Source organism: Mercenaria mercenaria, chromosome 3 (assembly GCF_021730395.1).
Source record: "Mercenaria mercenaria strain notata chromosome 3, MADL_Memer_1, whole genome shotgun sequence".
Classification (NCBI taxonomy): Eukaryota; Metazoa; Mollusca; class Bivalvia; order Venerida; family Veneridae; genus Mercenaria; species Mercenaria mercenaria.
Window position 1 is genome coordinate 18,503,608 of NC_069363.1, and position 13,660 is coordinate 18,517,267.

At 34.5% G+C, this 13,660-nt stretch overlaps 1 protein-coding gene across 1 annotated transcript; it reads left to right on the forward strand.

Moving 5' to 3' along the window:
• Window positions 1-1,764: 1,764 nt before the first annotated feature.
• LOC123523632 (uncharacterized) lies at window positions 1,765-7,507 on the forward strand. Its single transcript, XM_045301288.2, has 4 exons — window positions 1,765-1,939; window positions 4,898-4,969; window positions 6,803-7,041; window positions 7,390-7,507. Exons 1-3 carry the CDS (start codon window positions 1,828-1,830, stop codon window positions 7,015-7,017), a joined length of 399 nt encoding a protein of 132 aa, XP_045157223.1. The 5' UTR covers window positions 1,765-1,827; the 3' UTR covers window positions 7,018-7,041; window positions 7,390-7,507.
• The last annotated feature ends 6,153 nt before the right edge of the window (window positions 7,508-13,660 follow it).

Consider the following 13,660-nt stretch of genomic DNA (forward strand, 5'->3'; position numbering starts at 1 on the left):
GACCAGGAATTTCCAAGTCCAGCCGTCCAGTAGCACAGAGACCAGATCTTACATAAATCGCGACGCATCCTCCAAGTCTACCGACGCGATCATTTCTAAAGGGCGGATCAAAATTCTGAATGAGGATATCTTCGTTTGAAGTTGTATGAGAAAGCCATGTCTCGGTAAACACCAAGATTTCACAAGGCTGAGATTCTGTCTGGAGAAGGTCTATTTTAGGAATGATACTTTGAACATTAAGGTGCATGATACTAAGACCAGAATTTATTACATTTGAAAAGGAGGTAGACAGCTCTGAGGAGGAAGTTGTATCTAAGCCAGAAAGACCTGGATTCGGATGGATGTCGCCAGCAATCTGTAAGAGAACGTAAAGAAAATACAGAAAAATACTGCACAAAATGAATGTGACAAAATGAACAAAGAACATGCAGTTGTCGATAGAGTGAGCTAATTGTGTTTTCCTGTAAGAATTAGTTCGAACTGAATAAGCTCTTGTGTTATCAAACGGTAGTGTACTCGTAATAAAGAAGCATTGGAAGCCCGATGGATCTGCTAGGCTGACATAAAGTAGAAAAATAATAAAACGATAGTAGCGACAGTTGATATATTTCCAAAAATGCAAAGCACGACTTCGTTTTACTGAGGATCTAATCTTGAAAATAGAGGTCGTGCATATACAGATTTGAGTGCGTCCGTGTCAGATAGCTGTAAGGAAGAGGAACCAAATATAGGATGTTGAACTATGAGGTCATGGGTAGCAGAGATACGGAGCGGACACAAACAATCAAGCCTGACCATTGACATTCAAGCTTGATATCAGGTCTGGCTCTTGCGCGCAAAAACATAGTCTTCTTATGATTATGATGAATGTTTGCGCCGTCGTTATTTCATTCTGTCGCCCTGAATATTTTCGTGTTTTCGCGGACGAAAAAAAAAAACACGACCGAACAAAAATAAAAGACCGGGCAAAATGACAATTTAATTAAAACTTTAAAAAAATTATATATATATATATTTGCTTTGAAATTTTATGTTTACATTCCGGTCATATATAAAGTCGAAATTGAATGGCTGAAAGAATAAAATATAATAGACAATATCCCCATCGAAATAGTTTTGACTAAAACTTAAAAACTAATTAAGATATTTTGAAAATTAAAATCAGTTCCTTTTGCCATATTTGCAGTTCTCTGAAATTATATATATTACATCTATTAAAAGAAAAAAAATCAAGTAAAACCTTTGTTGCGAAAACGGTAAAGCACGAAGCTCTGTTCGGCTTTGTAAAGTGCAACAAAACGGTTTACATTCTAAATTAAAAAAAATATAGTGTTATATTGTATAACATTATTGTAACATTTTAGTTAATACCGATGAAACTGAATGATTTATATTATATATGATGATAGCCTTATATAAAAACACGTATACATATATATATTACATATTTGCGGTCCTAATCAATCAATTTAAGAATAAGTGTATGCCTGCGTATGATTTTTTCCATAGGGCAAATTAAACATCCTCAGATGATAGATGTATTTACACGCAACCTGTAAAACGCACTATGTTTGCCATAAACCGCAAGTACCGGAAGTACCACGTAAAGAATCAAATTGATGGGATTTTTTTGGTTTCACCTCCCTCTAAAAAGAAGTCGAAATCGACCATTTTTTTACTTTCCGCAGAGTAAGCGACACGTTCATTACTTTTTACATTGATGAATAAAACTAATTCTATACATTGTTTATACTAGTTTGTATTTTCCATCAGTTCTTAAATTCTAATGTACTGTTTTTGTTTGTTTTTTAGAAGTCGCTATCAGAGATGAAGTTGTTCCTATTAGGGGTGCTGACCGTGTTCAGTGTCACCATGCTGGTGTCTGGCACAATGATGCAGATGCCATATGGGTATGGAAATTACGGAATGCAATATTACGGTTTGTCTGCATGGATTTTCCATGATTTCTCTTATTGATATTATACATCATTCTATAGAACTACATCGATTGATAATTTGAAAAGATATCTAGATTTGTTTAGAATTATCATTATACATGATTTTTATATTTTTCTATTGTATTTTACCACTAATTATAATATTAAAAAATGCATTGTTGACTTCATTTGTCACTGGATGCAGAATATTTTAATTAGTGTAAAACATATACATGTAAACATTTGTAAAATTTTGCACAAAAAAAAAATGAAATTTCGAAATGTTCACCTTTCGAAAAATTGCAAAAACTTTCCTGTGAAATAAACATTTTAACCATAAACTTGATTCTTCCAAATTCAAAAATGTTTTTACCGCAACCTATCACGGGCAAAATACTGTTCCTTCAGTTACCTGTTGCTAAATTGTGTACGTGTTATTGTTTAAATGTTTTTATCATATATTTTTCATGAAGGTTTCATTTTCTTATTTTGAATTCTTACGTTAGAATTCAATCATTAACGAAGAAAATATTTTACGTTAATTAAATAAAAATACTTTTAACATAATGGGTATGGGAAACGCTCAGTTTTTTAACAATTTTTCAAAACAAATCTGAAATTTTGGTATGGGCACAGCTGTCGGCCGCAACCAAAAATGATCATAATTCTGTGAAGGAATCTGGAACTATGGTCAAAATATTTCCGTGGTCCTTGACTGTGCTCAATAATAAAATATAGCTATGTGACCTTAATGTGGCAAAAATGCCCATTTTCTCAAATATCTGTGGTTTCAGCATAATCATCGACATATTTTGAACAAAATAATAAATCCGTTTCAAAAAGCTAAATTAAGTATAGGAGATCAACTTTTTCTGGTAACAAGCAGTATTTATTTTTCACAGTTGTGTAAGTCATATAAGGCTTAAGTGAGCCTTGCCTTTCCATCAAAATTAAGATAATTTCCGCGAACATTAAATATTTTTCATTAAAGGGTAGACAATTTTCGAGACAATATTTCCAATCACTTCAGTTACATTCTCACTATCAGACGTAAAACATTGTAAGTGCCCATTACTCTATACGATAGCAAGTTATTTGCGCGAAATATTTCCTTTTGTCCTATAAAACGAAAGATATTTTTTGTGTTCTTTTTATTTTCACCCAAATTAAAAAAAATTGAGATTTTTTTTCTTTTTTTTTTGTGTGTGTTTATCTTAGGATAGCTTTAGAAAAAGCTGGTGTGCTGCTCGCTCGGTTCTTTGAGTGAAATGAAAGGCCTGGCTGAAATCCAGATTGTTCCTTTCCATTGCTTAGACCATAAGAAAACCAACATAGTGCATTTGCGACCAGAATGGATCCAGACCAGCCTGTGCATCCGCGCAGTCTGGTCAGCGCAGTCTGGTCAGAATCCATGCTGTTCGCTTTCAAAGCCTATTGCAACTAGAGAGACCATTAGCGAACGACATGGATCCTGACCAGTGTGTGCGGATGCGCAGGCTGGTCTTGATCCATGCTGGTTGCAAATGCACTATGTTGGTTTTCTCATGGCACGGCTTAATTATCTTTTCATTTGTTTCTTTCCCGCACCTTTTAATATTGTTTGATCCTTCGTGATTGGGAGAATGTCTTCTATGAAGAAAAAAACAACAGTTTCTATTGTTTTTTTTTTCAGTAAGCCGAGCGCATTTTATGTTTCAGGCTGATCACTAATCAAATATAGGCTCAAAATAGTTAAAAATACAAAACGTCCTAATCTTTTCTTCCTCGTGCTTCGAGATTTCTTTAACGAAACTGAGTGTCAGTATCTATTTATAGCACAGTATCCAGATCTCATATCGCATGCTAGTTAAAAATGGAGATCTACGAATTTTAACTTGAAAAGAGATATCGGGTACTAGATCTAACATAAAAAGAAGGTCTTTATAGGAATATGTCTCTGAAAATCTGATACTACAGAAAATGTCAAAAAAAGGTTATTTAGTAAGTCAGATGTAGTGGTGTTCACCCTTCATTATTTTGCCTCGCTGGCTTCATATTTGTGATGAAAGGAGAAGCTGGAAGCCATCCACTTCCTGTTTTAAATATGTTCCGAGAATTAGCTAATTTTATAGTTAAATTCTATTGTATTACGGTCTCGCCGAGGCGAGCCGATTTCGTGAAGACTGTTATTTTCATTTCGCGAAAAGTTATCGGTCCAGTCCGGTTATAAATCTTCATATGCAGAAATGAGTAAAATTTTAACATTTTTTAACAACAAGATAATATTTTTGCTAAATCTTGTCAATAAATTCATTTTGTATCACGAAGGTAGCCTAAGTAAAGGAAAAAAGAACATCATAAAAAAGACATTTACTCAACAATTGAATTTAAACTGCATTAAACCGAGAGGGTGACTGTTCGGTTTCTGTGCATCTGAACTCTTAACCGTGACACCACCTGAAGGCATTGATTGTTTTCCTTCTTACATGTTCATTGAAATATTTTGATAACTTTATTTCGGGGTTTATTTATCTTAGACGTCATGCGGCATTTTGACGTCATAATTCACGTCATAATGCTGTCTAACCGGTCTGCGCGTCAACCGTTGTTTATCGGAGAATAATCAGAACTTGAACGTCTTTGTTTAACTGGCATTCAAAAAGAGCCATGCCAGAAATATACGTTAAAACATGTGCGTAAATTATACATAAAATACGTGCGTACGGGTGTGTGTGCGTTTGTTAAGTAAATAAGGAAGATAATATTATTCCTTTATACAATAATTAAACATGTTTAAATAGATACTAGATCTAGATCTACTTCTAAAAATATAAACAGCCACTCCATTCAACCTCGTATAGAAATGTTTCTTAATTTCATCCACTGGCCGTCATATAAATACTGTACTAGCTTCATATTTTGCCTGTTACACAAAGTAGATCTCTATACGTTACGATATTAATTGTTGTATTTACTGGCAGGTGGCAATAGCAGAAGTGGTTTTGGATCAAGTGGAGGAGGTTTCGGGGGACTCTTCGAAATGATCATATTCTGTGAGTACTCTTACCTTATCTTGTTTTTTTTTCTGGGTTAAATCCTAAAAAGGTACTTAACAAAATTTATTTGAAAAATAGGATGTTAGGACGTCCTATGAGTAATGGCTGAATCATATGTGTGACACTGTCCATTAAGTTAGGGTTCTAAGTCTTCAAAGGGACATGCCGCCTTGTAGTAGTGAATGATTGTGTACTGGAATTAATTTTATTATTCATCGATGTATTAAACTTCACAAAGATAATACTCAAAATGTTTGACTCTATGTATGATCATGCCGATCAAGATGTCTTGGATATGGCACCTTGTCGCGTATTGATGATTAGTCTTCCAGGTCATTTGAATATCAATACTGGCATTAAAGAACGGGCAAGAAAATTAACCTCCACTATTTTGACCTTGAGCTTTATACTTTTGTGTCTTTATTTGTGTCTTGCAAGGGCCACATCGTCTTGTTATGTGGAATGTTTGCGTCAAGTTGTGTGTGTACAAATGTTACAGACCGCATAAAATATGTGTCCTCTAAGTGTGACCTTGACCTTTCAGCTACAGATCTGGGTTATGATATGGTTTATGTTTTTGTCGAATTATTTAGATATCAATTTATACATATAGAATTAATTAGAGGAATGGATAAAAAATGAGGTAAATCTTTGACAGCTAAGTGTGACTTATACCTTTCAGTAGCCTGGGTCTTTCATGCGACACATTGTTTTGTTACGGTAAATGTTTATGCCATGTTCCTTTCTATGAATACAAAAGTTATGGACTGGCTCTTGTTCGCGAAGTATTGTTTAGTTGTGGCTAATCTTTGTGTCAAATTAATAAAAAATCTTTTTGAATATCCATCTAGAAATAAGAACTTTACCCACCGAAGAAGAAAATTAGCTTTGAGTTTGACATAGACTTTTTGGATAAGTATTTGTTTTTCTTGTACAACATCGCCTTGTTAAAGGAAATATTTATGCTAAATTGTTTTGATATCTGACCATTCGCGAAAACATTCTCGGCTAAACAGACATACACATACGATAAAAAAGTAAGAAGTATAAAGAGATAAATATTCATGTTTTAAAAACATCTATTTAGTGAAAATGATCATTAAAGGGAGATAATTTAAAATGGCAAACTATATAAAGGGATAATTTTATAGATTGAGCAATTACTTTTGTTTAGAAAATGTTCTTGAAAATGGTTGAGAAGATTAAAAATTATTTTTGATTTAATGTGATATTAGGATAAATATTCATGTTTTAAAAACATCTATTTAGTGAAAATGACCATTAAAGGGAGATAATTAAAAATGGCAAACTATATAAAGGGATAATTTTATAGATTGAGCAATTACTTTTGTTTAGAAAATGTTCTTAAAAATGGTTGAGAAGATTAAAAACTATTTTTGATTCAATGTGATATTAGGATAGACTGGTTCAAGAGCAAATTGCATGGTTACTGTAAAGAATCAAATGAAAAAGAGATTGAAAAAGAAAATGGTATGTCGCCCATCACAGACTATTGGCTCACTGGCGCAAACTTTTCCTGATTGGCGAATTTGTTGGTGCAAAGTGAAATTGACCCAGAGGAAACCCTGATACGTATAGACGCACAGACAGACAAGCATATACATGTATTGGCGTATGTACACGCATATGCACAAAAGTAACTCTACAAGTGTTTACCTACCTCCAGCCTCCTTTTCAAATACTAGTAACATGTTAATAACAAAAACTCGTTCTCTTTTCCACCACCCATCTTTTTTTAAATTTTCACTTCTTTTTTCTCAAACATGTACACAAAAACGTATGTTTTTATATGCTTTATCCTGTTTTCAGTGTTTGTGTTCATTTTACTCATCCAAGTTCTTTTTGGAGCTCAATCTGGAACAGGAGTGGGCGGAGGCTTAGGCAATGTAGGAGGGAGCGGAAAAGGTGGCGGACACAAATCTGGTGGTGGTGGTGGTAGCAAATATGACTATGACTATGACTATGACTATGACTATGACTATGCTGACCTTTATCCATATCAAGATTATGCAGAATATTATTAGAACAGGAACGAATATGATAGAATGGTATGTAATTCATATTTTATATTTATAATTTATATTTTGATATGAAACATGTATTCTTTAAAGTCTTGAATGCTGTTAAAACTTATATAGAAAAGTATAAATAGGACAATTCTCATCTAAAGATAAAAAAAATGACATGTATGAAGCGGAGTACATAATTCACGCAAAATGAATTAGTTTGGCACACGCTGACGGTTGCGAACTCGAATAAAAAGAAGAAGAAAATTCCCCAGAAGAAATGGGGATGGGGGGGAACAAGGGTTTGAATTACGCTGGACGAAAATCATGAAACTAGTAAAAACCTATGGATTTTTATTCAGTAAAACCATATTTCTTTCCTTTCTCCAGATTTGCGGCATATATTTCCGTAAGAACGGAAGTGTGTATGGATATGAGCAGGATGAAAGGATGATATATCATTGGGTATAAAGTGTTATCTACATGACTGATTAAATATTTAATAGAATGTTGCCTATTATTATTTGTTTGTTTACTGCAAATTTATCAAGACTAGTATAACTAAGAAACAATGGACAAAGGAGTCGTTTGTCTTAAAAAAAATGGTGGTAGGTTAGACTTAAAATCAAGTAATCTGTAATTAAGTTTAAAGTTTCTTACCTCATATTTCTAAAATAAAAAAAAAACAATAAAAATAAAAAAATAAAAAAAATTTAAAAAATCATTTTCTCTCTAGGCTCATTTTAGAGTCTGAGATATAAGATCTTTTTTTAGAAAGTGCTATTTGATAGGATTTAATGACAGAGATATTTATTTTAAAGGACTCTAAAGGCTGATGCCAGTCTGTTGGTAGGGATATATCTCGTTAGCTAAAAAGGAATATCCTGATTGCCGAACTCGGTTTTAGCATTTTAGAAACTTCCAAATGACTCGTATAAATCATTAATTTACATCAAATAAAACCATTTCCGAATGTGAAATTATTCTTATAATCATCAGGAAACTTTATTAGAAATACACTGATACAAACATAATTATTTCTGGCGGTCAGAACGTTTAGAGTAATTGAATTAAATTGGACTATATGCTATCAGTAAAATCTTGTTTATATTACACGCAAGAAACATTTCGTAGAAGCTTCACACTAGTAGTCTGAAAGAACATCCTATCATTACAGCCCTCTTTAATTCTTATAGCGATGTCATGTAACGAAATGACAGTCTTAAGTGCAAGTGAATGTTCTTTCTATGCTCTGTTGCACCTCAAATGGTAGCAATTAAAAAATTGTGCTTTAGATAATCTTGGTGGACTATTACTCCGACAACACGAGCACATTAAAACAACAAAACAATACAATGTTATTGCATAGTAAGCGTCGTTTGAGGTCCCTTTCACACGCTCAGGAATCTACATTTTGGTTGTTTATATTCGATAACTATACATCGGGAGGGGAACTCCGAACCCCCTCACGCACCATTTTTATAGGAGATATTCCCTCTCTCTCTCTCTCTCTCTCTCTCTCTCTCTCTCTCTCTCTCTCTCTCTCTCTGTCTCTCTTGTGCGTAATGTAAAAATGAGCACATCCCCTGATGTAGAAAAAACTACCAAAATTCGTTGCTACCATTTTGAGGTGTAACGCTCTCAACATATTAATACTTCCACTGAATAACGGACGTATCTGCCAATAAACCGCAAATCAGACTATTGATAGATTTTTGCAATATTTTATATCCCTTGAAAAAAAAGGTAATTACTTTGGGGATCAGAATTCTTTATATCTAATACTGATAGTTAACAAACTCAGATAAACCTTACTTATAAGGAACTCGGATATAAGGAACACCCGGTTATAAAGAACAGTTTTCAATTCCCAGATCTAATTCCTTCTTTATTCAATGTAAAAATCCTCGGTTATAAGGAACTCGGTTATAAGGAACACTCGCTTATAAGAAACACTTTTTCTAGTCCAAAAGTACGAAATTCAATGGAAAACCAACCGGTTATATCGAACAGACATAACGAATAAAAATGATTGAAAATCGGGAATAAACACGTCAATCGTTGATGGCGTCAGAGTAACGTCGGCACTTTCACGCGTTCTCATGCACATGAATAAACACAAATTATTTCATTTCTATTATCTTTAATTTGTTAATTCACCGATACGATAAAAAGAAAATATATAATATCATTAACATTTACCAAATACTAGACGATAGTAGACTTATATTTACTCAAGATTTAGGAACGCACCGATGCCGACACTGTGTCATTTATTACTGGGGTGAAAGTTAATGAACACGAGAGTGGAGAGGACGACGACGTCAGTTCTGATGACATTCCTCTTGTCAGTAAAATCGATGCTATGGATGCTGTTGTGAAACTTAGGAAGTATTTTGAGGCTAATTCCAACACCGACGACTCAGTATTCCGCAACCATTTACATAGGGGATAGAGTCAAATATTATTCACCCCCAACAATCTCAAACGATTATAGATCTACTTGATTACTTCAGGAAATCATAAGTACTCATGTACGTAGACATTATGTTAGTACCGGTGTAGATCCATATCTAAATTTGAGTAGATTTGAATTCTACACGACATTTCCCTTGTATATGTACATTACAATATGTGCAAAATAAAACAATTTAACATTTATTTAATATTAATATTGGTGTCTGATCACATGACATTCAGTCGAGCAAGGTAAGCGGAGTAACTGCAGCATATCTTATAGTCGTAATGTAGCGCTAAATATAGATATTATCGACAAAAAATAAACACAAGTTACGGTTGCTCTTACCGATGTACATTTTGGCTTAGTTTAACGCCGTGTTTCAACCCTATTTCAGTCATATACATGTAGGTAGTTTATCTTATACCATCTCTCCAGGAAAGGACCGGTAGTAGACTCGCAACTTTCTCATATAAAGACATAGCCCTTTTCAAACGTCATGAGGGGAAATCATAATATATATCACTTTATAGTATAAACGAAATTAACTTGAAAGCAAATCCTTTTTTTATGCTATATAGTGGTATGTCAATATTACTTTGAGACACCCCCTATATTTACTCCGTACTCCGATGTCTGCTTTCCGTCCTCCGACCTCTGTCACACATGTCTAGTAAGAAACTTCGGTTATCATCATCAGCATTATTTACATTAAAAGCTATCACAGCACATTTACTGGCATTATACACGGGTGGTAAACGCGCAATCCAATTCCCACTGGGAATACGCTAAAAATGGGTTGCGCGGCTTCCGGTGCTGGTGTTGCGCATCAATATATACAAAATCCAGGTAGGTGGGTTTTTGTTTATTGTAAATAATGACACATTTACAAATGTTTTCGAAAAAAGCAAAATGCTATTCGACACAAAAATGAATAAAGATCATATGTGTGAAATACCAACTTATAAATTTAAGAATCAGCTCTTTTATTACGAAAACTCTGCTGGCTCGAACTGTCAAAAAAGCATGAAATCATGAAAAATGCCAATTTTCGAACTCTTGTGCCTTCTTTCTGGAAATGTGACGCTTCTAATGATCAAACACGTGTAAAACAGTCATGAATATTACATACACTGAATGAAATGTTGCTTTTGGGGTAAAGATTGGCAAAAAAATAATCGGGAATGGGGTTGCGCGTATACATTATATACATTAAGATTTATACGAGCAACTCCATTCCCGGTGCGCAACCCCATTCCCGATTAATTTTTTGTCAATTATGTCCCCGTAAGCAGGATTTGAAGCAAATAATTTAGATATTCGTTACTTTATAACAGTTGAGTTATCATAAAAAGCATCAAATGTTCTCAGATTAGGCATATGAGGTCAGAAAAGTCCATTTTTGTTGATTTCATACTTTTTTCACGCTTCTTGTCGCCTGAGTTTTCGTGATAATAGAGCCAAATCATAACTTACAAACCAGATATTTTACACATATGATGTATTATCATATTTGTGTCGAATAGCATTTTGCTTTTTCCGAGAAAATTCATTCTTGTCTCAGACTAAGCAAAATCATAACTTCAAATACCTCAATCTCGTCTTTTTATACGCGCAACACCAGCACCGGAAGTTGCGCAACCCATTTTTAGCGTATTCCCAGCGGGAATTGGGTTGCACGTTTACCACCCGTGTTATACATATATCTCCATTTCCGTGTGTAATAATAGCAAATATCTAGCATTTTATCAAAACCGTACCATCGGCCACCGTTGGGGCGCACACATTCATATTATAGATAAAAAAAACCCATGCCCACAGTTTTCTAACTGTTGTATAAGACCATTTATAAAGCACAAGGTAGAATAAGGGCATATTTCCCCCTCCTTTACGGGTTCCTTGCAGCACCGGAAAACTACTTGAAGTAAGACCTTGGTACCTTACGCGACTTGTAACATTCTAGTACATGTCTTTAAATGCTAGAAGGGTGGTATTATCAATGTTAGCTTCAATCAGCTTATAGAAATTTCCATCGTGCCAAACATTGTCAAACGCCTTTTGCCCATCAACGAAACACACGAAAAGTTTTGAAGCGTTTTCACGCGAATAATGAATACACTCACGCAACACAAATGACATCATTAAGCACCCCAATTTCTCTTGGAAACCACACTGCTGTAAACTCAGAGTGTTTAATACATGTATTTTCTCTTTACATCTACTTAATTATATGATTTCAAAGACAACTGAAGACAGGGTTATTGCTCGGTAATTGTTGGGGTCATCCTTGTGCTTTTTATCGCCTTTGTGTAGTGTAACAACGATTCCACGTTTAAGAGAGTCCGGTATATAACTATTCCGTAACATGCCTGTGTATATATTCGCAAGAACTCCCGATATGATATGTTTAGCAAGTACAATAGCATAAGGTGTTCATATAAAATGTTATCTTCACCACACGCTTTGCCTTTCCGTAGATTTTCAATAGCTCTGCAATACAACTTCTGACACCACTCTTGCATTTTTATCGGCTGTAATATTGTCAAAAGTATCGTTCACAACACTTGTAACGGTCATTTTCCACTGCTCATCAAAATCTGTTGATTCTAGCGAAGAATACAGCGATTTAAAATACAGCCCCCATTGCTCTGATAATTGTTTGCGGTCTCCTATTACACAGTCATTAAACTTAATGCCAGGCGACATTTTCGATTGAAGCTTCGTCTTTCTACATTTAACAATTTTCCAAAAAAGATCCGAGTCTATTTCCGCAGTTATATCAAGTCTCGTCATCAGCTAATACTTTTCGCACAGTCTATGCACTTCAATAAGCGTTGACTAGTTAGACGCGCTGAGTGCGGAGTCGTGTTCGATCCCCGCGTCAACCAAAACGAAAATGTACCATAGCTTACTGCTGCCTCACATTAAAAGGTAAACTGGCCTCCTCTCCGTGCGTGAACTCAGGAAGAGGTCGGGATTAATATATTTAGAACTCTTCACATGACCTAAATAAATTATGTAAAATAGCTTAGCGTCTTATATGACAAGCTTACGTTACTTTTGCGCGGCCTTCCTTCAAGACGCCAGATAACACGAAGTAATACCATTTGTCTATGAAATTTTGTGAGCTCATCAGTCCAGTATTGTTTCAAGAAATGACAGAAGTGTCTTCGCGGTAAGGCTTGCCTTGCAGAGTTTACTATTATTTCTGTGAATAAAATACAAATGTATATGTTGTGTCAATATCACACTTTTCCAGATTTTGCACTTCCAAATTCATTAACTCGCTATCAGGTAGCAATAAAGACAGGTATTGCAATAAATTGTAATTATTAACCTTCTTCCAGTTTATAGCATCCGTAACTGTTTCAGTTCCGTTAACTAGTACAAAAATGTATGTATAATTGGAGACTAGTGATAACTGGTCTATGTCTAGACACGTTTAAGCAGTGATCATCAACTATTTCACAATGCAACAATAAGTCTAGTATTTCTTTAGGCAAACATATATAGTCAATTGATGAACTAACACTATTATCATAAGACACGAAATTTAACACTATTATCATAAGACACGAAATTATGACTGGCCCCACTGCACAGCTGGGTAAAGTGTTCACTGCACACAGATTACAATCTGACAAGAACTTTACAAAGTATCTATTACGACTATTTACAGTCACACCTTGCATTAAAATCGGCCATAAAAATAGTAACACCGCTTGCGGAATACATATTATACAAATCACAAAGCTTGTCTACATAATCAGTGAACATTCTCAGTGAGTGATTTGTACATGGAAAATACACCTGTAAATAAATTAGTAACTGAATGCCTACAATACAGTACATCATCAATACACATAGGAAGTACAACATTATCATAATTCTTATGCTGCATTAGCAACTCACTTCTGATTTTTGTTCAAATGTTACATCTAGTCCGAGCATGATAATATCAAACAAAGCTGTCGGAGGACAGCAACGCTCGACATTCACATCTTGTAACTGAATGAATACAAAGTCGAAAGTGCTATTTTTAAAATGGGAGAAAGGGTGGAACTTCAAAGTCTTAGCTCATAAAGTGAACAAGTGCGTGAAGTTTCAATCCTTTCCCATAAGTGGATACTGAAATACCAGCTTACATACAAAAACTTAACCAAAAACTGCTAAGTTGAAAAAGGGGCATAATTTTGAAAAAAA

Excerpts from the sequence above, each read along its gene's own strand:
- LOC123523632 (XM_045301288.2), top strand. The coding sequence starts at position 1,828 with ATGAAGTTGTTCCTATTAGGGGTGCTGACCGTGTTCAGTGTCACCATG. Across the intron at positions 1,940-4,897 it reads TTACGGAATGCAATATTACG|GTGGCAATAGCAGAAGTGGT; the intron begins GTTTGTCTGCAT and ends ATTTACTGGCAG. Across the intron at positions 4,970-6,802 it reads CTTCGAAATGATCATATTCT|TGTTTGTGTTCATTTTACTC; the intron begins GTGAGTACTCTT and ends TCCTGTTTTCAG.